The sequence below is a fragment of the Rattus norvegicus genome, chromosome 13 (genome assembly GCF_021556685.1).
Source record: "Rattus norvegicus strain SHRSP/BbbUtx chromosome 13, alternate assembly SHRSP_T2T, whole genome shotgun sequence".
Taxonomy (NCBI): domain Eukaryota; kingdom Metazoa; phylum Chordata; class Mammalia; order Rodentia; family Muridae; genus Rattus; species Rattus norvegicus.
The window spans coordinates 94,066,805-94,092,766 of NC_141546.1; the positions used below are offsets into that span (position 1 = coordinate 94,066,805).

A 25,962-nucleotide genomic window follows, 5' to 3' on the forward strand; every position below is an offset into this window, starting at 1 on the left:
AGGCCTTGACTCACAGGTGTTTTTAAACAAACAGGAAGCTGCCTAATGCACCCCCTAAGAAACAAACCTCCCCTCAAGGCCACTGAAGGGAGGGAATAGAAAAGATCGTAAGAGCCAGGCAGAGGTCAGGGAGGACCCACGCAGGACCACTACACTCATCTCTCACAACACCAGACCTGCGCAACGACACGCCCGTCCCCACTCCAGCACAGAGTCGGTGGGGAGGGGCAAGAGCACCCTGCCCAGGGGAGGATACTAACAGTCGATGAACTGATTCTAGGGGAAGAAACTTTCTTTAAGGGTGTGATCCCCGGTAAGTGGAGAGGCTCCAGTCAATGGCCCTGCGCTCCTGAATATATGGATAGCTAAAATTGGTCTCTGTGAGTCAGAAAAATAAATAAATACATACATACATACATACATACATACATACATACATACATAGAGAGTGGGGGTGGATCTAGAAGTTTAGGCAGAGGAATAAGAGGTGAATACCATAAAAATACAATGTATGCACACATGAAATTCTAAAATAATAAAAGCATAAAGTATGTTTACATTTGTATTATTTTATTATTTTATGTGCATGGGTATTTCGCCTACACATATATTTAGATGCCACCTATGTGCCTGGTGCCCTCGGAGACCGGAAGAGGACATGAGATACTCTAGACCTTTAGTTCCAGACAGCCGTGAGCCATTATGTAGCTGCTGAGGCTGAACCCAGGCTCTGAGGAAGAGCAGCTGGTGCTCTTAACCACTGAGCTCCTCTCCAGCCCCCAGGAATGAATCAAGACAAGCACAACAGCAAACTTTTAAAACCAGACCCGGTGGTGGAGTTCTTTGGGAGATAGAAACAGGAAAAAAAAAAAAAAGGAAACTTTTTGTCTGTCTGTTTTTGGTTTTTCAAGACAGGGTTTCTCTGTGTAAGAACCCTGACTGTCATGGAGTCTATCTGAAGCCTGGGCTGGCCTCCAAACACACAGAGATCCTCCTGCCTCTGCCTCCCAAGTGCTGTGAATAAAGGCGTGAGCCAACGCCTCCTGTCAAGAAAACATTTTCAAAAGTAGAACCAAATAATGCTTTCCTGCGCAACTGTTCAAAAGACAGGGCGTGGCCCGCCTCCTCTCCTTATTGGTTACAAACAGTGCAGAAATGGTTCTCAAAGGGTAAAATAAAACGGTCCTGGGACCATTTGTCACAATATATACATTATAGAATTTATATCATTCTTAATTCTGAGAAAGAAGTGCACACAGACACAGTCTGGTTTACTAAGGGAAAATTTACGGTAACCAATTTTAACGCTATTTGTCTCTTACAGAAAGCTGCATGCCAGCATCTGAGAAGCAGAGGACCTCTGAGTTTGGGGCCAACCTGGTCTATATACTAAGTTGTAGGTTAGCCAGGGCTAAATACAGAGAAGCTGTATCAAAAAAATAAATAAACAAAACAAGCCAACAAAGGGAATAACGGGTCACTGAACCGTGGGGACGGTGTGATCTCTACGATTAATGGAATCAGGCCTATGGTTTCCAAGAACACTGCATCTGTAGTTTTACTCAAAGTGTATTTGCGTAAAGTTACCTGCAGCTTTTAAAAAGGGCTTTTAAACTTGTGTGTGCGAGTGCTTGTGCGCGCACACGCGCGTTAGAGGTGATTGTGAACCGTTGGACACACGTGCTGGCATCCAAGCCCGTCTGCTGGAGCAGTCAGTGTCGCTACCCACTGAGCATCCATCTGCCCAGCTCAGTCTACAGCCGTTTCCAGGCAACTCTGTCAACCTCAGGAGTGAGCGCCAGGTCTAGCAATTGTGCTGCCCTTTCTACTCAACACTGTTGGAAATTCAGAGATTTTTGTTGTTGTTCTCAGTTAAAAACATTTTAAATTACATTCTGATTTATTTATTTTCGTGTTCGTGTGTGAATTGGTGTGTGCATGCAAGGAATTCAGAGGCAACGTGTGGGCCTTCTGCCCGTATTGGTCCCAGGGATTGAATTCAGGTCATCAAGCACGGTGGGGGGGGGGGGTTCCATCTCGCCAGTGGTTGCCCTCAATATTTATAAATTAAAAATTTCAAATAGCATAAAATGTTAAGTCAAGTCCTAGGTTGGGAATAAAATAGTTCTATAAATATTTTAGTGGTGTAGACTGGGACATATTCTGGGTATCATCTGCAAGCCAAAAAAATTCTAATACATCTTCTAGTTACGTTTCAAATTTCTCGCCACTCACCCACCGCTCTATGACCAAACAGAGGGAAGAGTTCCCTTCGTGGTGCCCCACTGTGTTAACCAGCTTTTCATTGTTAAGCCGCCCGAGACAATCAGTTTATAAAGGGGAAAACCGTCTTGGGATCATGATTTCAACTCACGCTCCATTAGCCCCAAGTCTGTGATGACACAATATGTCCTGGCAGACACAAGGGACAGAGACTTAGCCATCTCCTGATTGCTAGAAAGCAAAGTGGGAGAGAAGAGAGGCAGGGGTCCCCACATTTCCTTCAGGGGCATGCTGGTGCCCAGAGTTTCTCCTACTAGTTCTTGCTTCTCAGAAGCGCCATGAGCTAAAGGGCAAGGCTTGGCATTTGCATGGCTTCTGAATATTCCAACTGCAGGTCCTCCTCACATTCAGGCAGCAACCGTTTCACCAAAGGAGCCATCTCCCTGCTCTGGCATGGACAATATCGAAGTGTTTATAGCACGCTAGACAAGAAAACACAATATACGAAATCTACCGTGGACATTTCTAAGCGACTCACCTGGCCTGCGAATTTACTGGTGGGATCGGATGGGATAAGAACACCGTCTTCATCCTTTTGAAACCCATCATGAGACCAATATGCGAGGTCAAAGGTAAAGGTCTTCACAAGCTCTGCATCCTTAGGGTCCCGGATGGTGATGCTTCGGGCGTGCATGGAAATCACGCACTGGCTTCCAGAGTTCTTTTCTCTCTGTAGTCAGGTTACAAATTCAGAATCATAGTACATTTCCTGCTGGATGAAGTCGCTTGTCCTCGCCGCTCGTGGTGGTTTGAGTGAGAATGGCCCCCATAGGCTTATATTTGAATGTTTTGTTTTTCAGTTGGTAGGAAGGATTAGGTGTGGGCTTGTTGGAAGAGGTGTGTCAGTAGGGGTGGGATGAGAGGTTTCAAAAGGAGACACACACACACACACACACACACACACACACACACTGGGTATGCAATGGGCTTTTGATATGTCCCCAGTGACACACTTCCTCCGACAAGACCATTCCCACTCCAGACTCAGTTTCCGTTTCTCTGCTTCTAACTCGCCAGTGCCCAGCTGATGCTGCAGCATCCTGCCTGCTCGCCTGCTCGCCTGCTGCCAGGAGGTGCTGCCAGGAGGTCATGATGGCCAAGGACTCAACCCTCTGAAACTATAAGTAAGCTTCCATTTAAAAGCTTCCCATCACAGTATAGTGCAGTGAGAAAGACTGATTTATAAACCCTCTTCTTTTTTTTTAAGATTATTTTTTTATTTTTTAGATTTATTTATTATATATAAGTACACTGTAGCTGTGCTTCAAACACACCAGAAGAGGGCATCAGATCCCATTACAGATGATTGTGAGCCACCATGTGGTTGCTGGGAATTGAACTCAGGACCTCTGGAAGAGCAGTCAGTGCTCTTAACCGCTGAGCCATCTCTCCAGCTCCATAAGCCCTCTACTTTGACCAGATTGTAGGATCTGCCTGGGTCCAGCTTCTGCTAGCCAGGCTCGCTTTGCGCAACCCCAGTTTCTACCACTTCCTTTTGTCTCATGGCACCTCATATATTGGGACTAGATTCTTCTTCTGGAACAATTGGCAAGCCAGCCAGAAAACTGAGGAAGTGGACAAGACACTAGAATCCCAAGTGAGAGGCCACACAAGTCGGATATAAAATTCTGTGTGGGAAGCATGCCCTGTATGGTAGGTGCTGTGACCTTAATGTGTAGGCATAGAAACCGAAGGCACTACAGGCTTTTGAGCTGTTTGCCAAATGCCACTTGTACCACTGTCAAAAGGGCGAGGAGTGTCATGCCACTGTGGTAGGGCTGTTGCTATGGGCTGGATGACCACCAATGGCCGACGGCTGTGGGGAAAAGAGCTAAAGAATCAGAAGACGTACAACATGCACAGTGCTAGGGAAATGGAAGGCTGGGTGCCAAGGAAAAGTCACGTCCAGCTCAGTGCAGTAAAACGGGAGAGGGATCGGGTAGAGGCAGCACCTCATCAACGCAGCAGGACATGGATGGACATTAGAACCCTGGAAAGGACTAGGGAGAAGTCTGGAATTGAAGGAAATGAGAACTGAGACCCCCACCTACACCTGACTCTTGCTTTTCTGTGACTATTAGCAAGGTGTAGAATGGGACGCTAGAGACAGAAATCAGGACTTTATAGCAGCATCCTTAGACAATAGGAAACTCCTAAATGTTCCTGAGAGCCTCGGCCCCTGACTGAACACGCCCTGGGATAGGGGAGCGGCAATTTCTGTGAGAAGCAGCAGAGCTGAGAGAGTAGTATTCCCCATCATCTGGCCTGAGGAATAGCATCCAGGCTGCCTGACAGATTCAAGGAATTTGGTCCAATGTAAGACTTATCTTTGTGGCCATGAGACGCATGGACAGATGAGAGGGGTGTGCCAGGGCACGTAGCTCAGGGCAAGCATCGAGGAAGTCCTGAGTATTCGGTGGGAACTGTGCACGGATGGGAGAAGCCACTTATGCCCAGGTATTTCAAAGACCCAAGACATCCATTTTTTACTCTTTATTTTGAATGTATGATGTATAATGTGTGGTGTATGTATGCATGTATGTGTGTATGTATATGTGTGATGTATATGTATGTGGTGCCAGTGTGTGTGCTTGCCATCGTGTGTGTGTGTGGAGATCAGAGGACAACTTGTAGGAATCATTTTTCTCCTCCTACTGTGGGCTCTAGGGATTGGACTGTTTGGAATTAGGTGTGTCGCTTGGGGTGGGCTTTGAGGTCTTGAAAGCCCCATCATCCCAGTTGGCTCCTTCTGCCTTGTGGTCGTTGTCTCAACATGTAAGTTCTTGGCTACTGCCCCAGTGCCAGGCCTGCCTGCTGCCATGCTTCTTCCCATGACGGACCTGGCCTCTACCACAACCTGGAATCGTGAGTCCCCAAATTAAATGCTTCCTTTCATAAGTTGCCTTGGTCATGGCGTTTCGGCGTGGTAACAGAACAGGAACCAGGCCCAGTTTATGATGTGGACAAGTCTGTTGTTGGCCTGGGAGAAACTGCACACACATTGTCATACGTAACACCCGACAAGAGAAATGGACAGGCAAACATGAGAGGAAGAAAGAGGGTGGATGGGTGGCACTTGGGGTCGAAACAGGAATGGTGTGGTGTGATTTGCTCCATTCCTGAACTCCAGGAAAAGGATGCCCCAAAGTGATCTTGGCAGCCTAAGCAGAAGGAAAACGAGCCCAAAGCACATTCTCACCTCTTCCTCTTCTGCCCCAGAGAGGATGGAGCTTATGTGGGGCATAGGAACAGGCCCACAATGGAGTCCTAAAGAGAATGTCGTAAGAGGTGGAGCCAGGATTTTGTCTCAGAATGAGTGGGCTCCACAGTTTACAAAGAAACTCACTGGGCCTATGAAGACAAGGAGCCCATTGCTCTGGTGGATTCAAATGCTGAATGTGTGTGGGCCTGTGGCAACTGAGGCAGCTTTCTAGGGCCGTGTAAAGTAACTGTCGAAGTGGGAGTGAGACCATCAGACTAACACAAGTGTTAGGGTGCCTGAAATTAGGGCAGCACCTCCATTCTATTTTGTACTAATATCCTTGCTCCCTGAGGACATTCGGGGAATAGGTATTAGGAAAGACATGAAAAGGAAGAATTCAAAATATATGTTGTAAAGACAGTACTGATAAGGAGTGCGATGGTTTGCATTTGCTTGGCCCAGGGATTGGCACTATTAGAAGGTGTGGCCTTGTTGGAGGAAGTGTGTCACTGTGGGGGTGGGCTTGGAGACCCTCCTCCCAGCTGCCTGAGGATGCAGTCTGTTCCTGGCTCCCTGTGGCCTGAAGATGTAGAACTCAGCAGCTTCTGCACCATGCCTGCCTGGATGCTGCCGTGCTCCCATCTTGATGATAATGGACTGAACTTCTGAACCTGTAAGCCAGCCCCAATGAAATGCTATCCTTTATAAAACTTGCATTGGTCATAGTGTCTGCTCACAGAATAAAACCCTAAGACAGGAAGCAATAGGGACCCTTGATCTTCAACACTGTAGTGGTTACCCTTCTCATGCCTGTGAGAGAACTTGACCAAAGTCACCTTATGGAAGGATTTATCTGGGCTGTTTGTGGCAGGCCATCTGTTCACAGCTTAGCATATCAGGAAGCAGTGATTCGACTGTAAGTGCAGCCAAGCTGAAGGTCTCAGTAACTTTCATAGCTAGTGAGGCCTGAGGTCCCAAAGACTACACAACCTCCCCGAAACAGTGCTATTTTCCAGCAAACATTGCCATGCTAGCCTCTGTGGACATTTCATAGTCACGGCATCTAATACAGCACTAAGAGGGGTTCAGTAAGTGCGGGTAATGTGAGCGGCCAGGTAAACCTGACCGATTGGACAGGCTGTGAAAGAACCCAAGAACCAAGGTTGGGATTCTGATGCTCATGTTCCTTCAATAGTCTCATCAGCGAGAGCCAGATGGGGTTTGACTTTTAGGGAGCTTGATACCTCCCATCCTGACTGTACACAGGTGCTGGAGGGACCAACACTTTCCCTTGGTCTATGCCTGACCTTAGGTGACACCATCTTGAGTGTTCCCTATTAGAACTATCGAACATTTTAGGTCCTGTCACACAGACCGACATCACAAAGCAGAATGGCTGGGAACCTGGTTCTTTTACTTGCCGGCATGGCCTATGTCTACCATAGTAACACTATGCTAATCAGTGGCGATGACAGTCGCTTAGAGGACACAGAAGGGACAATGTACTCATCCATCTACTCATGAGAGTATGAGCTGTAGCATCAAGATTCAGGATCCTGGATATCTGAGACATTGAGACATTCCTTGGGAGGTGAGTGGCAGGTAAAACCCTTTTGATTCTTGATGTGGTGTGTGTGTGTGTGTGTGTGTGTGTGTGTGTGTGTGTGTGTGCGTGTGCGCGCGCGCTTCCACAGGGGTTGCAAGGTACAAAGTGCAAACTTCTCCTTTCCTGTATGGCAAAGATGTAAGTTTGCAGAGCTCTCACATGATTGAGAGGCTGTCCATCCACATCTAGTGTGACGCCTAGGCCCACAGTAGAGCCACATGGGACTGGCATGGTCCCCAGGGGAAGCATTTTAAAAGGTGTCCTGTCACATTCCATGCCCCAGGAGTCATCTTGTACCTCCTACCAGGGGCGTCAGGGAAGTTAAGCTGCCACTCGCAGATGTATGAACTGAGCTCTCGGGCAAGAGAATAGAAAATGCCTCTTGGTTTTTGGTCCCAGCTCTGGAAACAACCAATTCAATACTTACCCTTTAGAAATTATGAAGGCTTAAAAATAGTTTTTAAGTGTACACCTGGTATTTGGTCTACATGTCTGTGTGAGAGTGTCAGAGCCTCTGGAACTGGAGTTACGATTATGAACTGCTCTGTGGTTGCTGAACTTGAACCTGGGTTCTCTGGAAGAGCAGCCAGTGTTCTCCAGCCAAGACTTACTGTTTTTTTTGTGTTTGTCTGTATGCAGTATATATGCCTAGTGTGATCACTTGTACATGCTTGCCTCAAGGTGTGGCAGTTTAGCTGTGGCCCAAGGAGTGGGTGTATCCCTGTGGGTGTGGGCTTAAGACCCCCATCCTAGCTGCCTGGAAGTCAGACTTCTCCTAGCAGCCTTCAGATGAAGATATAGAATTCTCAGCTCCTCCTGCACCATGCCTGCCTGGATGCTGTCATGCTCCTGCCTTAATGATAATGGACTGAACCTCTGAACCTGTAGTAAGCCAGCCCCAATTAAATGTCCTTATAAGACTTGTGGTCATGGTGTCTGTTTATAGCAATAAAACCCTAAGACACCTCGTAACTGAAGGTTAGAAGCAGCATCTCATTGACTTATGGTTAGTCCCCAGGTAGGCACTGAGAATTGAACCCGAGTCTTTTGCCTTGGCCAGTGCTCTTATGCACTGAGCCTTCTCCAACTGCCGACTTCTCTTTAGAACTAGCACTTTCTGGCAGTGCAGTTACAGTAACAGAACCTCACTGATCATGGTAGGCAAAGACAAGTCTGCTATAATGGAGAGGGGAAGCAAGTTCCAGTGGCTGCATTGGGCACAGCACAGCCCTCTACTCTATGTGGCAAGCTTCTTACAGAACAGCATCCTCTCTGGAACCTGTGGAGGGACTTAGGTCCAGTTGTTTGGATTCTTCTGACTTGTGTGGTACACAGAATGTCTCTGTATGCAAGGCAGGAGTCGGCCTTGTGCATATGAGACCTCATGAGCAGGGTTCCCATAAAATTAACACATAAGTGCAGCCTGGCACGTTCTCATTATGTGACTTAAGTCGGGTCATTCTATGTTGGGATCACTGATACATGTCTACATGTGGCAAGATCTCCTTTTGGTGTTTCATGTAGCAAAAGCTGGCCCTGGATGTACAACATAGCCAAGGAAAACTGAGCTTCTGGCAGGCAAGCTGGGACTGCACATCACCAGGCCTCATCTCATACAGTGCTGGTGAGCGACCCTAGGGAGTCACGCTTGGGCTTGGTCGGCACAACTCTTACCAACTGACATCTCTGCCCCACCCCCACATGTATTAAAAACAGATACCACACATTTTTATTTACCAACCTGCACTGGTTTAAATAATTACTAACTTGACAGTATTTCTCTTGTCAGTTTTTTTTATTATGCTACTTGTACCAAGGAATGAAATTAAATGTTTACTAAATTATGCTTAGATCTCTGTTATTCATTTGACAAGTTCATTTAAATAAGTTTAATATTTCATAAATGACAAGCAGCTTAAATACAAATTCAGTAACTATCATTAAAAAATTAATAAAATCAGGCAGTAATTGTCAACAAGGCAATGACCATGGACTGACCTGGCTGAACGGCCGCACCCGCACGGCCACTCTTACACTGTCCGTTCTCGGCACAGGCAATTTCCCCATTTTCTCACAATCCATGATGCTATTCGGTAGAAAAATAACACGCAAAGCACACTGCTCACGAAAACATCCAAAGCTTAGCTGACAAAGGCAGTCTGCTTTTAGGTATCAATTATTAAGGTCCATTCATTACACACTATCAATTACCTGTCATAAATTATTTGAAAACACTTATTTATTGATGAACATCATGGCGTCCAGTAGGCACCGTTACTAACGGTGCACACTCACACTACAGAAAAGGGGGTTCTGCTCCTCTTTTCCGACACCTGCTCACACTCCTCCATTCTCTGTAACCCGTGCCTGAGGTCCTGTGGCAATCACCAGTTTTATAACCTGAATACTAAAGAGGCTTCTGTGATTCAGTGGCAAGCTCCTTCCCAGCTCGGGTAGCACTTAGCCGGGACTCCTCAAGGTTAGGCACACAGCAGGTGCACTGTTTTACATTTCTTTCCCAAATCCTTCTATGAGGTTGCTAAGAAGCAGTGAAACCGGTCAATCTAACCTGGATAATTAGTCTCTGAACTGAGAGACAAGATAGTCCTTAAGTTACTGAACAAGAAATGCCAGCATAGGAAACTGATGCAGTACTGGAAAATTACTCATTTGAGGTAGATTACACAAAATTTGTAAAACTACAAAAAGGCAAAATCACATGCCCACAATTCAAATTCAACACAGTATCAGGCGAAGCCCAATGAGTACATGTAATGATCAGAGATCCAAGGACAGCATCAAAGTGCACACATTATAAAACAACGTTAAAATAATCAATAGCCAATCACCCCCATTTTAAGACAGTTCTAGTACCTTAGCTGTAAAGAAAAAAAATGAACAAATGTCTAGTAGCATATAAAATTACAATTAAAACAGAAATCCCCTCTCAAAAATCTAACAGACACACAGTGTGTACTTTACAACAGTTTATTTAACATCCCAATGATAAGTCATATTTACATATTATATAAACGTATCAAGTATTATAAAACGCCTGGACTAGAACTGCACTCCACATGGAGTTACTTATTTACTTGCTTACAAAATTGTACAATTTATATAAAGTATTTCCATCCAAATTGGGTGACTTTTAATAATCCACACAAATACTGTTGACTTTTACAAACAGGTGCATGTTAAAATCTTGGGCTAAAAATTACAGCATTTTCCTGCGTAAAATTTGCTTTGGAAAAGAAGATGGCTTCTTTCTGCCCCTTCCAAGAGTTTTTCCTGCTACTTCTGCAGTCTTTCTTGGCTTGCTGACCTTTATTTCATCCACCGGACTTGCCAAGGGAGAGATCAGTTTAATTTCTATAGGGGGAGGTGACCAAGAACTTCCTTTTCCTGTGTTTCTGAAAGAAAGACACAGTCAAGTAGGAATGGCCACAACGTGCTGTCTTGTCAAGTGTTTCACTCTCGCACAGATGTGGCTGACTTGTAGGCAGAGTTAAGGCTTCAATCTCCCACCCCAGCCCCATGTGTGCTGATACGAATACTTAGTCACAGATAGGTTTAAAATGCTGCTGTTAAAGGATGGCCCAAGGACCTAGTCAGCTCACAGGATGAGAGCCAGCAGACCCACCCATGCGCTTATCAACAGTAGCAAGTGGTGAGTCTATGAATCATGAACAAACACACAGACAAGTTTACATCAGAGCAGCGTCATTAAGTCAACTGTATCACAGTTATGAATGAATTTGTACCTTCATTAACTTTAGCCATGCCCAAGAGAACAGCATGAGAATCCTGTTACGCAGAGATATCTCAAGTGACTCAGTTACTGCACGCGCAGTAATATTGCTAAGTAGTGGAATGAACAGCTGTGGACTTTAATTAAAGAGCAAACTATCGTCTCATCCAACCATGCCCAGTGGACAATAAACTGTAAGTCTTCACTCTGTGGAGAATGCTACCTTCAAGCGCTGAGCTCTACCAAGGCTAAGCAGCCAGGCATGTGTGGGAAGTGGCCTCACCTTTTCTACTAATTCCTCTCAGTCTAGGGAATGGACGGAGAGGATGGAGGGATGCTGCTTACCTGCTCACTTTTGTCTTCACAGTCCTGCTTCTTTTTGGTTTTTGTTCTATGATTTCTACTGGTTTAGGGTTACTCTCCTATGGATTAGAAATTTAAAAATATATATTGTTTAAGCAATAAAGACTTTTTTGATTTTCTAGACAGGGTTTCTCTATTTCTGTCTCTGTGTACCCATGGCTGTCCTGGAACTCATTCTGTAGACCAGGTTGGCCTCAAATTCAGAGGTCCACCTCCTGCTTTGCTTCCTAAGTGCTAGGATTAAAGACATGCACCACTACGTCTAGCTGTAATTAAACATTCAAAGTATTGATTTAAAAAGTATCCTGCTCAGACAAGGAGTCAAGTATTGCTAAAAACCCTTAGATCCTACCCAGACAGACCCCTCTGCCATGTTTCTGAACGCCTGCACCTGTTGCTTTTTCTGCCAGAGAGGTCTCTCTCCTCTTCTCCTGTGTCCACAGAGGCACTCGGGCAGAGATGGCTTTACTCAGCGCACTACTTAGATCTACTGTCTCTTTAATTTTAAGGGCCACGGTTTTTATTACTATTGGATTGTTTGTTTGCTGTTGAGATGCATCCCGGGCTGGCTGAGGACTAAGCACAGAGCAGGCTGGAACTGAACGCAGAAGGAGGGCCTCCTATCTCATCCTAATGGGTAACTAGAAAATTACTGCTGCTCTGTCTCGATGATAGCAAACCTGAGCCCTTGGACTTTTGATATAAATGTAAATTACCTTGCTTAAAAATATTTATTATTTTTATTTCATATGTATGAATATTGGGCATCCAGGAGGCTAGAAGAGAACGCTGGATCCCCCAGAAACTGGAGTTAGAGGATGGGAGCTGGGAACTGAGTCCTCTGCAAGAACAGCCAACATAGGGGGAAAAAATCCTTTTTATCTCAGCTCTCAGAAGCCTGAGGCAAGATCATGACTTCCAGACAATCCTGGGGTATATAGTCTACTTCAAACACACAAACAAACGAACAAACAAATAACCCAATAAGCACAGAGAGTTTTAATAAATATATATATCCATGCCTTCCTTACCAATTCACCTAGAAGCTTGGAAGCATTGGATGTACTTTTCTGCCTGGTTCTCAAGGCAGGAGGGGAAACCACAAACCGAGAAGATATATCTGACACCAATTCTTTCAGCTGGGCAGCGGCCTCCATGTTTTTAGCTAAAGACAAGTGAGAAACAAACAAAACATTGACCTGTAACTGTCTGGTTTAAAAACAACAAAAGGCAATCATACATGTGGCAGCAAAAATCCTGGAACAAATGGTGCACATTAGAAAGACAAAAACATCCAAAGACAATATAAGCATACAAATTTATCACCCATTATCAGGAGACAGAAGTGATGGCAAAAACTTCTCATTTAAGTAAGCCCACTCACTGTCCATGACTAGTTCACGCTTCAAAGTCAATGCCATCACATCATAAAGACGGGACCAGGAAGCACAAAGCTATTGCTCACAAGTTTGACCCTCAGCTCCTCTCATTATGAGCAATTAACTCTAATGGGGGCGGGGGGTGGGATGTGGAAAAGTTCACAAAGTTAAAGTTGCAAAATAGTAGGAGGTTATATACAACACAGATGACTAGTTTAGCCACCCCTATCTGAATCATACAAAGGAAAAAAAGAAGGACAAGCAATGGAGGAACTAGCTAGGAGGAAGGGGTCAAAGGGTAAGGGAGGAGAGCTAAGTATGATCAAAATGTCATATAAATATATGGAAATGTGAAGCAAAATAGACATAATTACTACATGCAAATGAAGGCATTTTTAAAAATAAAGTGCCCGGGTGTGGGGCCCCACCTGCTCAGAGGAAAAGGGTAGGGGGAAGAATGGTGGGAGGGGGTGAGAGGGAGAGGGGCAATGAGAGGGATGTAGAGTAAGTAATAAAAAAGAAATGTAGCATGCACTCTCCTTTGAACCTTTTAAATAGTACCTCAGAGCAAAGGTGCTGTGATTACAGAAGCAGCAGAGATTACATGCCACTTTGAACTCACTACCCGTGCCTCAGCTAATAAAGAGTACGATTATAAACAAGTTCTGTGTGATATGCCCATCACTAAGACACAAAGAGAGACAGACACAAATAGACTGCTGACCAACATCAGACATCAAATCTTACTAGTATGACTTTGGCTGGGCATGACGGCCTAGACTTATAGCTCCAGCAGGAGGTAGGGGTAAGAAAAACAACAGGATTGGGGTCCAGCTGGCCTGATCCTATCTCAACTAAAACACCACTACTCACCAAAAACCCAACAAACCCAAACTCCAACCAAGGCTCCTCTGACCTTTTGTGTGTGCACTCACAAAAGGAGAAGCAGGAGTGTGTCTACGGAGGTCAGAGGACAGCCTTCTGGGCTGGTCCCCAGGTGCCTTCCACCTTGGTTGACGCAGGTCTTTCACTGGGACTTTACACTAGGTCAGGCTACTTGGCTCTCAAGCATCCTGCCTCTCCCTTCCTTCCCCCATTGTTGGGCTGTGTACCACGCCGGTTTCCTATATGAATTGTGGGGATCCAAACTCAAGTCTTAAAGGTTGAGTATCAAGTGCTTTACTGACTGAGTCATCTCCCTAGCCCATGAAAGCCGTGGCTCTTAACAAGAGGAATGCACTGGCAGCATCAGACAACTCCACTACCAGTTTATGATTAACAGAAATTATACCTCAGGCCACTGATGGCAAGACACCCTTCCTACTGTAAAAATACAAATCAATATTCACAACGCTTTAGGCTACCTGGAGCAACATCATAATCGTCGGCTTCTCAGAGCACCTCGGTCTCCAGTTAAGCTCCTCATGTACTTCTAGGGCTAACAAGAGTTTAGCTGGGGGTTGGGGATTTAGCTCAGTGGTAGAGCGCTTGCCTAGCAAGCGCAAGGCCCTGGGTTCGGTCCCCAGCTCCAGAAAAAAAGAAAAAAAAAAAAAAAAAGAGTTTAGCTGGCAGTGGTGGTGCACGCCTGTAAGCCAAGCACTTGGCAGGCGAATCTCTGTGAGTTTGAGGCCAGCCTGGTCTACAGAGCTAGTTCTTAGGGCAGCCTGGTCTACAGAGCTAGTTCTTAGGGCAGCCAAAGAAAGCTACAAAGAGAAACCCTGTCTCAAAAAAAACCAAAAAGGAATTTAAGAATTTAGTATCATGTTCAACATGTTTGATCTATTTATTCATGGTTTCTTTCACATGCTTCTTTTAGGGCGTGCATGAAATTTCACCATCTGTGAGAAATGCCTCATCCATCTCTGCAAACTTTTGAAAAACACTTCAACAAACAGAACTACTTAGGACTAAAAGTAAAAAATTACAAGACAAATCCAGAGCTGGAAAACAGCTCTCTGGGAGAGGGGAAGCTCGTGTCTGCAGCACTAGCTACCTTTTGTGGTCATATGATTCCACTGTGGTCAACTTCAAACAAAATGAGACCCTGGCTCTCAAATTTCTCCAGTACCTCCGGCTACCTAATAAAAGGTGCCTAGTCTAATATAACACCAGAACCCTTAAAACATGAAAATATCCCACAGGAGGATGCTCAAGCACCCGAGGAATATTAGTGATATGAAATGTCACACGTGACCAAATTACAATGTCATATATGCTCAGGGCTTTGAAGACCCTAAGTATTTAGGACCAGGGACCGTGGAGCGAGAACTGTGGGTAAAATGCCTGTTGTGTAAGCACGAGGGGAGGACCTGCGTCCAGATCCTGGCACTCATGTGTAATGTTGGACAAAGGGTAAGTGTCGACATTTTCAGTACTGGGAGGCAAAAGAAAGTGGGATCGGGAGGGTCCGCTGACCAGCCAGTTTAGTCAATTGCTGAGTTCCAGGTTCACTGGAAGACACCAATGGTCGATCTTTGGCTTCCACAGAGGCTAGCAAACCTGCTCTAACCACATACCTCAACCATGGGTTTCTGAAAATGACCCTCAACTGTAGCATGTGGTTTAACACAGAGTCTTGCCAAACTGGTGGCCCAGCTGCCTCGGCCTCCTCACTGGGACTACAGGTGTACACCATGCTTGGCTTATTTCATTCATTCTTTAGTAAGACCGTCCATGTACTAAAGCATGGAGTATCTAATTTTCTATAATAGATGTTTATTCTTAATAGAAAAACAGCTATATAGAAATATGCTAACATGACAAAGAACACCTAAGGTGTCTGCTATGCTACTGTAAACTAACATAACATGAATGCTGTTTCTTAAACTTCAAGCACTGTTTGGCTCAAAGGACTTTTCCTTAAAACACAACAAAAAATTATATTTAAAGGGAAACAGAATGAAGTCACTTAGATATAAAGACCGAGGAAAGAGGACAAAATAGGACCTGTGTCAAATGGACTGGGACACAAAGAATCTGGACAATCGACAATCTGAAAGTCAACAAACTTTTAGAGCAATTTTATCTGATTGGCTCTGTTTGTGTGTGTGCTGTCTTTTAATCACAATTTTTATTTAAGGAAAAATATAAAAATATTTAGTGCTTCAACTCAAGTAATTAACTCAAATAGTGCTTTTTTTTTTTTTTTTGGTTCTTTTTTTCGGAGCTGGGGACCGAACCCAGGGCCTTGCGCTTCCTAGGTAAGCGCTCTACCACTGAGCTAAATCCCCAGCCCCTCAAATAGTGCTTTTAAACCACCAAATCTTTAGGCTGTATATTCTAAGAAAGATAAAAATGAATAAACTAAATACCTTTTGTCTCTTTCTTTGGCACCTTCAATGAAGGGGAGGAAAGCAAAGGCTCAGTTTGGGGCTCAGAAATGTCCGTTAACAACATGGTCCTTCTAGACCTAGTCCTTGTGCTCCAGGAGGGCGTAGTGAACGCAGCACTGGTGAGCACTCCTTGGTCAGTGGACTCTCGGTGGGCTGCTTCATCCGCCAAGTCTGATACTGCTGGAAATGGACCTTTTGGGCTTCCATCTGCAGACTTCTTCGTAGGTTTTTTCTTAGACGTCATCACTGTAGCAGCTTCCTTATTTGGCACTAAAATGGGTTTTTCTAAAGTACTCACATTTCTAGCTGGGGTGTTCCGTGTAGACCTCCGGACAACTGGACCTTCCTTCTGGGGGCTTGTCTGTTCCTTACCTGGTGTGGTACCATCAGCTCCTAAGGGAACTACCCTCTTGGGCCTTCTACCACGTTTCCTAGGGGTGGCAGGTACATCAAGTCCCACCTGAAGAGTTAACTGGGATGAGTCAAGCTTAGGCTCTTCTGTCACACCGGACACACTATCTTCTCTCTCTCTGACCCTTTTTCGTTTTAGAGGCAGTTGCTGGTCACCGCGTTCCTCATCTTGTTCATACTCCATCTTTTGAGTATCCTCTACACTGGCACTCCTCAGCTCTCTGACAGTCCTGCCATGACCGGCTGCTTTCCTGCCTCTGACCTCATTTACAATGTCTGCACTTGGCCCATCTTCTATAGATTTCCTAAGTCTTCTAGGAGTCCCCTTCCTAGCAGATGAAAGCTTGGCTTTTGCTCTAGAAGGTGTTTCCTCAGCTGCTGGCTCAGGTGGCTGCACTCTCAGCCTCAGTCTTTCTGGTGTCGCCTGGGGCTCCTCCACAGCACCAGAGGTTGCCAGTGGACCTTGGCCAAGGTCCTTTTTCTTCCTTCCTCTCCTGGAAGGGGAAGGACTGGGAGCTGTCAGCTGGTTCTCAGGTGCTACTTTTACGTCAGAACAGGTACTTTCAGAAAACTCACGAGTTTCTTTTACTTTTCTAGTTTTCTTCTGAGGAGTAGCAGCTGCTGAGGGCTCTTGTTCTGAAGTGACATTCAGGCTTAGGGCACGCTGCCTTCTTGTGAGAGTTCTAGGAGCTATGCTGTCGTCACCCTGGCTGGCACTTACGGTCTCGGCGCGTCTTTCCTTAACAGTCTTCGGTGTGGAGTTCGTCAGCCTGGACGGATGTGCAGCCTTGGGGATCATTACTGCTCTGTCCTCATCGACATCCTCAACGGCTGCCACGTGAGTTGCTTCTTTACTTCGTGTGTCTTTAATTACATCCAACAAATTTTCTGCAATTGCCACTTTAACTGGTTCAGGCACATATGGTAAAGTCTCTACCTTGTGAGACTCTTGGTCACCAGTCACAGCAGATGGCAAATCTGTAACATGTCCTTCATTATCAGGTTCCTCGCAGGACACAGGTTTTTCCTTGGTTGCTATGTTGGTCACTTTCGGTAACACATTAGAGTCACTTGCCTCAACCTCTCCTTCTTCGCCTTCTAAAATCAAGCTAAAGTTGCTCTGGGCCACAAAGAGCTCCCCATCCACTTCAGCGACATCACATTCAGCAGAGTCTTTATCATCGGGCAAGTCACGAAACTGCTGCTCAATGACATCGAAATTATACTGAGGTCTGTGTGCTCCTAAGGGACACAACTCGGGAAACGAAAGACTCTTGGCCACCTCTTCTGAATTTTGAACTTCAAGTTTTTCACATCCAATTAGCTAAAATGAATTAAAGGTAAGAAACTAGTTAGCGAGTTATGAAGTACATTTTGATCTAAAGCACACAGGATTTAATGATGTCTTACTTTTTGTGTGTCCATTTAAAAATATAAACTACACTTGACTTATGGCATATGCCATTTAAGAAATGAAACCTCAATCAAAATAACTACACAGAAAAAAATATTGAGATTATGGATGGAATTCAACTAGAAATCCCACATTTTCTTAGCTAAAAAGACAGCGTTAACAAAATCTTGAAAAATCATTATGCTAATAATTCTAAGAAAATTAAAGACTTATTCTTTCATCAAGAAAAAAAAAATCAGAGAAACAACCCAAAGACTAATCCCCAAATCACCTAACTGTCCACACTCTCTAAACAGCATGACCCCCGGAAGGTTGAAGAACAATTCACCTACATAAGCTCCCTTGGGCTAGACTCAATCTTCTTCCCTTTGCTGGGGCTGCATAAACCATGAAATTCCTAAGGCTCTCAAGTTCAGTACCTCTCTTGCAAGGGTTTGGTGGAAGAAGGAATGGTCCTTGCATTTACCTTTTGGTAAGGGAAGGGGAGAAAAAGGAGGAGGTAGAGAGTAACAGAGAGATCTCCTGACCAAGAAGGTAGACATTATCACCCACCTAAACAAAGACATTTCCCACTCCCCAAACAGTGAGCTGGCAGAATGGACCCAACCTAGAAATGAGGAGTCCCACTATACTACTCCCACGGTTTGTTAGCCTCCAAACTTTAGAAGTAGGAAATTTAGTGCCATTTATTTCAGGGGGAGAATACTTATAAAGATGAATGTGGATGAATTTGTAAATTAATAAACTCCCCAATTTCCATACAATTTGATTTCTATGAGTTAGAAGAGTTATTAGCTTTTACTCTTAACTCCATTTACTCAAATTTCCCTTAATCGTGAAAGGGATTTGATAAGATTGTAGAGAAGCAGAAAGTCCTATCAAGCACTAAAAGAAATCTTTTTCTAGGGTCTCTCTCCCACAGATATGCAGGGAGATCCTGTTCACTATATTTATCACAAATGAGTTATAAATGTCTCAAGTGGTTAATATGTTTACTGATAGCTTAAAAAAACAAAACAAAAATCCCTCCCATTTAAAACAAATGAGCAACAACAAAAAAACTGCTAAGTTGTGCCTTAAAATCATCTTTTGATTTTATACAAAAATGGATCTCTTAAAGTTTGTTATTTTATATTCCATAAAATATTTATATTTTTGAGATCTTAAAAATGAAATGATAATCTCTAAAGCCCAACTATACTAAAACTTATAAAGTATTAAAAAAATATTTTTACATGAATTTCTTGAGTATCAGAAGGACCAGCAGAAGTCTGAGGTCTTTCTTCTGGTAAGCCAACGCTCTCTTTTGGTACAACAGCTTCCATTTCATCTCCTTTTAAATTTAATGTTAGTTCTTTGTCAAGGCTACGTTCAGAGGTAACAGGGCACTTGGAGGTGGTAGACTCAGAGCTTTCAACATCTTCTACCTTGTTGGCCACAACTGAAAAAACAAGCAAAACCAGAGTAACTTCTTACATTCCAAACAAAAAGCTTGATTCATACAATTCAAAGAGCAATGAATTACTCAGACTTAAGAGTTTTATCTTAATAAACGATCAGAAAGTTTGTAATGTCTAAAGGAGGAAGATCCCTCTGTGGCTCTTCTCTGTACAGGTTCAATTGTTTGCTATCAGTTGAAACAATTTGTTTACATTTCCCACAAAGGCAAACATAGAAGAAAAACTTCACACCTGAACCTCACTGGCTTAACCAAATTGGGATACAATTTTTGCCATGATTGTCGAAGTTTACTATCACGTTGACTACTCTAAGGGGATTCAAGATGCCTAGAAAACTAGCCACCCTCATTAGCAGAATTCTATAAGAGATCTGCAACTTGGACCTTGCCATTGTCTATAAAATGGATGGTATTTTTCTTTGGTATGAATCATCCAAATAGGTTTTCTCAGATATGTCATAATTTTATGGCTCAATTAAAAAGGAAACCTCTTTCATGTTTCTTCTTGTCTAAGTTTTATGTCAACATGAGGCATGGTTGGCATTTGTGAATGAAACAAAACATAACTTAAGAGGGAAAAAAGATGTCTACATTTAGCCTGATTAAATATCCCTATACTTTTTAATGGGCTTACATCCTAGAATGTAAATATTAATTCAATGAGAGATGATTTTTCACCTGTGTTTGCCACCATAACCCAATACACAAAGCATATTAATCTTAACTGGAAGAAACAAAGTACTAGAAGTCTGCGGGTGGCCTTTGACTTTCTAAGCTAGGTCTAATCCAGAGAAATATGACATCCACTAATGAAATAATAAAGCAATACCTGACAAAAATATTGTGATCAAACATTTACCAAAAACTAGTTAAGTACAGTATAGAACATACTTATTCAACAACAGGATACAATACTAAAGGACACAATGTCTTGCCCTGTGTTACTGCTACAGAAAAGTATTAAATACTAAAGTTTTTTAAAAATTAAATGTACTGATAATGTAATGACAGTTATAATAGCAGACATCATTAATTATAGATGTATTAGCTTTCACTGAGTGCCAAGCACTATACACATTTACATGAAAATAGTATTTATCAGACAAAATACACCCAGGAACAGCTCAGTCTTACAATTAAGTGCAGACCTGACTTTAAAACCCAGGCAGCCTCACGCAGATCCTCGTAGTCACCTCACTCTCTCCTCTTTCCAAGACAGTGTAAACTGGTTAACCACAGAGCCAAAAATGAGTAGCCTGGCCTTTACTTTACATGTCGAGAATCTTTCCTAGATTACTTTTTATTGTTCCTATTTGTTTTGGGGACAGTCTCTATATGTAGTAGCCCTGGCTATACTAGAGAGTTGTCATGTAGATGAGGATGGCCTAGAATTTACAGTGCTCGGATTAAAGGTTTGAGTCACCACACACAGTGTATATCATATATTTTTTAAAGATTTTATTTATGTATAGAAGTATGCTGTCTCCAGACACACCAGAAGAGGGCATCAGACCTCATTACAGATGGTTGTGTGCCTCCATGTGGTGGCTGAGAATTGACCTCAGGACCTCTGGAAGAGCCAGTGCTATGAACAGGTAATTAATTTTGCCATTCTTTCATGTTCCAAAGGAAAGTATATTCAAAAAACTCATCAAGGTCCCTCCTTATTAAGTTTCTTTTGATAGTTGATATTCTTTTTTTTTTTTTTTTTTTTTTTTTTTTTTTGGTTCTTTTTTTCGGAGCTGGGGACCGAACCCAGGGCCTTGCGCTTCCTAGGCAAGCGCTCTACCACTGAGCTAAATCCCCAACCCCATAGTTGATATTCTTAAAATGCTTTTACTCCATAGAAGCTGGCCAGAGAAGAATTAAGAAAAGAAAATCTAATAATATTTTTTAAAGTTCTGATTCAAAGCCCTGAATGATACATACATTCATTGTGGTCTGCTATAGGTATGGAAGTTCGGCTCTCAATAGACACTATTCCATCCAGAACCGATGTCTTGGATTTTGAAGTGGAGGTTTCCCTTGAGAAATAGAAATGCACACTTTAGCAAATGAGACTCCACCTGTCCCACCTTCTTGCTACTTTGCTAGAATTTAGGACCCACTATCAAGGAGCATTCTAAGTTTTATAAAATTTACAAGAGAATTAGAAACACTGCTATATTTTTTTCTCCTACTTCCCTCCAGTTTACTCTTTTGTAAAAAACAGTGTTATGGCCTTAAAAAGTACAAATAAAATGATCTTTAAGTCCCTGTTAAATATACAAAGGCATTTTATGACTATGTAATTTTCAGTTAAGTCTGTCAAGTGTCCAGTATTTCCTGCTCAGCATCGGCAGGAGCAGGTTAGTGCAAACTGAACTATTAAGATAAACAACTCAGAATAGATGAAAGTAAGCTATAGACCACCCCGGACGTTGTGTATCCATCACTTGGTCTTTTCTCCGACTCCCAACTAAAGCCTGCTGGGTCTTAAAGATGGGACAAACACTACATTACCAAGAAAGCAGTCTCTGCGGAGAACTTTGTGTATGGAGATTATCCAGGTAATAGTATTTATAGTAAGGATGACTAAAACCTAACAACTAAATCCTTACAACTTACCCAATAACCAGCCTGTCTAGGTGGTGGCAGAAAGAGGCAGATCTCTGTGTTTTGAGGTCTACAGAGTGAGGTCCAGGACAGCCAAGGCTACACAGAGGAAACTGTCTCAAAAAACAAAAAGAAAAACAAAAGAAAAAAGAAACTACCTTGCCAAATATTGGCATTCATTTAGATTTTCACTGAAATGAGCAATTGTTTGCTTCTTACTGTTCCAACTGTCCATCAAATCTACTGAAACATTTCTATTAAAATGAGAAATTACAAAATAAGAAACAAACAAGCAAACAAACAAAACCAGGAAAATCCTTTATTTTCCCTACTATTTTTGTTGACTTATTGGAAGATTCCAGCTATTACATTTTTATCCTCGGCAGAAAACGTTTGACTGAGTTTGATAAAGGTGATCATCCAAATTTTGTGGGTAGATTTTAATGTTAGATCCACTGCTCAGTCACACGGTAATGAGCTATTTTGTGTCTCACTGTGTTTTATTAAATTGATCGTAGTGCCTTAAAGAATTAAAGCTGTCACTGTTTATTCTCCATAACAGTGTTACTCAAAATGCTAAACTAAATAAAACACAAGTGATGAATTGCTCCAGCGATCCAATCATACTGATTGATTAGGACAGCTGACTCCATAAAGGAAGCTGGCACTACTGGCAGTTTTGAGATGCCCAATGTTTGTTTTTCGAGAGAGGGTTTCTCCACGTAACAGAGCCCTAGCCAGCCTGGACTTGCTCGGCAGACCCAGTTGTCCCTGAACTCGTAGAGATCTGCCTGCCTCTGCTTCCTGAGTGTTAGGATTAAGGTGTGAGGCCACCATGCCTGACCTCAGCAGCACATTCTTAACCAACAAGCTGTATGTATCTCCAACCTCCTCCTTTGTTCCCATAAGCTTACCCTTCACGGACAGATGACACACCAAGAGAAGCTTCAGCTCTTTCAACAGGGTCTAAGTGACTGAATTCTGAAAATGCTTCCACCGAAGCTTCTATGGTGCCTGTAAGCCACACAGATAAGGTCATGGTCAATGTTTTTACAGAAACGGCTGGTCCTACTTCTTTTGTTCTCTTGTTTTAACTCCTTGGCATCAGGCTGATAGTGCTTCCTTCTAATTCTTTGGGCCTAGCTCAAGGGCCCCTCTTAACTTTCAACTTCTCCCTTTTGGTGAGTGTAACAGGTCTCCCTAAATTAACTCAATTCTCAACAACAAGGAGGTACTTGAAAAAGACAAAGCATTAATTTCATGCTCCACACAAACCATGTTTAGAGGTTGAGATTTCAACCTTAGCCTATTTTATTCTATGTTTATGTTGATATCCCACCACGAAGACTTCTGAGACTGCTTAACATTGCAGAAATAGCTAAAGTACTGCTATGAACATCCTTATATTAATAGTGAACATATAAATATTTTAGTGCAATACAGCACATTAAAAAAGAAAGTAGTACTCGGCAAGCCTGCTGTCTACAGGGAGTTCCAGGGCAGCCAGAACTACCTAAAAGAAACCCTGTCTTGGAAAACAAAAAGCAAGCAAACTAAACAATAAACCCCCTCGCCCCGCACAAAATTCTACACACATTTCATTAGTGAGCACAGCCCTAACGATCTTAGAACAATTAGTGTCGATGTGATAAGGCACCGCAGTCTAAGCAGACTCACTCACCTCTTACAAAATCTTCATTCAGGCGAGGCCATAAACACCAGAGAGAATCTACTTATGACATTTTTGGGAGTGGGGGTGAAATGGCAAAATCTCATATATCCCAGGCTAGTCTTTGCCATGTAGCTGAGGAAGACTTTGAACTTGGTTCTTGGACTCCTACCTCTTGAGCAATGGGATAATAGTTCTACGCTATGTGCTTTAATTTGGTGCTGGGGACTGAACCCAGGGCATTTAGTTTTACAGACCTAAGGAAAAACTTTACATAAACTTGATCGGGTTGCGGATTTAGCTCAGTGGTAGAGCGCTTGCCTAGCAAGCGCAAGGCCCTGGGTTCTGTCCCCAGCTCCGAAAAAAAAAAGGAAAAAACAAAACAAAACAAAAAAAAAAAAAAACTTGCTCAATAAAATTTTAATAATGCAAAAGAGGCATTTGATCCACTGATTCTAAACCAAGTCTTCCTTTCTGATTTCACTTGGTTTGCATATCCCAGAAAAGTACCAACTAAGTTGCACTGTAAGTGTCTGTCAGTGTAGTCCACCACGCTCTATGGATGCACAGGCAAGTACCTTGTTTAGTGTACTTACTACTGACAGTGAAAAGCCAGCAAAGACTGTGGGGTGTAGAAGGTAATTTCTACCAGAGCACATAAAACATTTAAATAAACAAACAATCCCCATCATTGAAAAACAACAAATATTTTAAATAGATTAAGACAACAGTAGATTCAGGGGCCTGGGGACATTTATTATGACCTCCATGTGATTATTTCAGGTGAGGGCAGTCCTGCTTTCTAGCAATCAGGCTGCTAGAGAAGTCTACAGTCCCAGTAGTGCCCAGTTTATAAACTTTTCTCCTTGTCCCAGTTACTGGGGGTGTTCAGGCGGCCCACAGTGAGCTCCATCCCTTCCTTCGACATGACTGCTGGCGTTTTGAAGGAAATGCCATGGCTCAGCAAAGGGCAGCACATACATGCTCTTGTCATCAAATATCTTACCTGCTTACCGAAGTATGAAAGAAGGCAAGCCACTTACATAAGCTGAAATAAAATTTACGTTGTCTAGGACCTAGTAAACTGTGAGAAAATGATTTAGTTTTGACACTTTCCTATGGTAGAAAATATTCTATTACAAATTTTACTGTGGATAAACAATGACAATTTTGAATATGCACAAAAAATTCCTACCTATCTGTTTCTCCATGGCTGAAGGAGTACCTTCTGACTTAAACAAATTTTTATCATTATCCTTCTCGGTTTGTACCATTGAATTAGTAGTTAGTTCAGTGGAAGAGCTCGCTGGCTTGGGGGACACAAAAACACCCCCTTCCAAGTCCTCTGGTGATGGTGCATCATGATACTCTAAGGTCTGGTCTGACCTGCTGGAAACAGTGCTGTCTTTGCTCACATCCAGTTTCTCTAGACTTCGAGGAGAATGGGTATCCAGCGATTCTGCAACCACTTTCTGAGGAACCTTTGCAGGGACATCCAAAGGAAAATATGTATTTTTATCATTGGTCTTCATCCATTCAGTTTCTGCTGGAAGTCCACATTTATGGAAAGATGTACTAACAAACGCTTTTGCATTTCGGTCATCTGTGGCCTGGGATTAGGAAAAGCACACAAAAGTATGAATCCCACGCTGCCTATACCTGCCACACCAACCCATCCTTTCCACATTTCCTATTTTCTGAAGCTTTCTTTAGATGTGCAACTAAAACTTAATTTCTTTAATATTTCTCTAATGAATAATTTGTCACTGATTGAAACAAAATACAATGGACAGGGTAGACGAGAAAAAATGACCAAGTGGGTAGATTTCTATTAATATTAACTAAAGTGGTACTCCACAGACATTCTTTCAATCTATTAACCAATTAGACAAGAAAGCAAAAAGATATTGGATAAAAGCCAAACCATCAGGAGATGGCACCAAATATCCAAATATGTAGTTTCTCAGCCCTTTTAACTAACACACACACACACACAGAGTCACTGTTTTATTTGACCTATAAAAGGTTTATCTATTAGCTTAGCTCATGTTCTAAAGGTTTCTTTCAGATTTACTTTGTAGTTTCAAGATAAAAATTGCATTAAAAAAATCTGCCCTGGGTTCGGTCCCCAGCTCCGAAAAAAAAGAACCAAAAAAAAAAAAAAAATCTGTTATGCTAATCAAACTTACTGTATCAGTCCAGTGTGTGTTCATGCCTTCTTCCATGAATGAAATCCTAGTTTCTTTAAGTCTGAAAGGCGGAGTGAGAGATCTTCCAGGTGACTGAGAGGGAGAAGCTAAAGATGTTGTTCGAAGACCAGACCTAAGGATGGATGGAGGAGTAAACTCGGCAAATCCAGAAGATGTAGCTGAGAGAGCCAAAGACTTAGCTTTCTATAATAAAGAGCAAAGAGAGTCCCAGTGTTAGTGCTAAGAAGTAAGTTACACAGGTGCAGACAGCAATTTCAGAGAGCAGAGAACATACATTTTTACCTTCAA

The 25,962-nt window shown here is 42.9% G+C and overlaps 2 protein-coding genes across 2 annotated transcripts in view; both read right to left on the reverse strand.

Annotated features, from left to right (window-relative positions):
• Kif28 (kinesin family member 28) overlaps positions 1 to 9,233 on the reverse strand; it is a 54,759-nt gene extending 45,526 nt beyond the window's left edge. The window contains exons 1-2 of the mRNA NM_001270385.2: positions 9,090 to 9,233; positions 2,762 to 2,953 (exon numbers count right to left, since the gene is read on the reverse strand). Coding sequence (NP_001257314.1) covers positions 2,762 to 2,953; positions 9,090 to 9,173 — 276 coding nt within the window. The 5' untranslated portion in view covers positions 9,174 to 9,233. The remainder of the gene's footprint in view (positions 1 to 2,761; positions 2,954 to 9,089) is intronic.
• Positions 8,872 to 25,962, reverse strand: part of Ahctf1 (AT hook containing transcription factor 1) — a 54,454-nt gene continuing 37,363 nt past the window's right edge. Inside the window, exons 28-36 of the mRNA NM_001271270.1 lie at positions 25,654 to 25,857; positions 24,660 to 25,074; positions 22,710 to 22,809; positions 21,130 to 21,224; positions 18,977 to 19,182; positions 15,896 to 17,651; positions 12,237 to 12,370; positions 11,188 to 11,264; positions 8,872 to 10,504 (exon numbers count right to left, since the gene is read on the reverse strand). Coding sequence (NP_001258199.1) covers positions 10,309 to 10,504; positions 11,188 to 11,264; positions 12,237 to 12,370; positions 15,896 to 17,651; positions 18,977 to 19,182; positions 21,130 to 21,224; positions 22,710 to 22,809; positions 24,660 to 25,074; positions 25,654 to 25,857 — 3,183 coding nt within the window. The 3' untranslated portion in view covers positions 8,872 to 10,308. The remainder of the gene's footprint in view (positions 10,505 to 11,187; positions 11,265 to 12,236; positions 12,371 to 15,895; positions 17,652 to 18,976; positions 19,183 to 21,129; positions 21,225 to 22,709; positions 22,810 to 24,659; positions 25,075 to 25,653; positions 25,858 to 25,962) is intronic.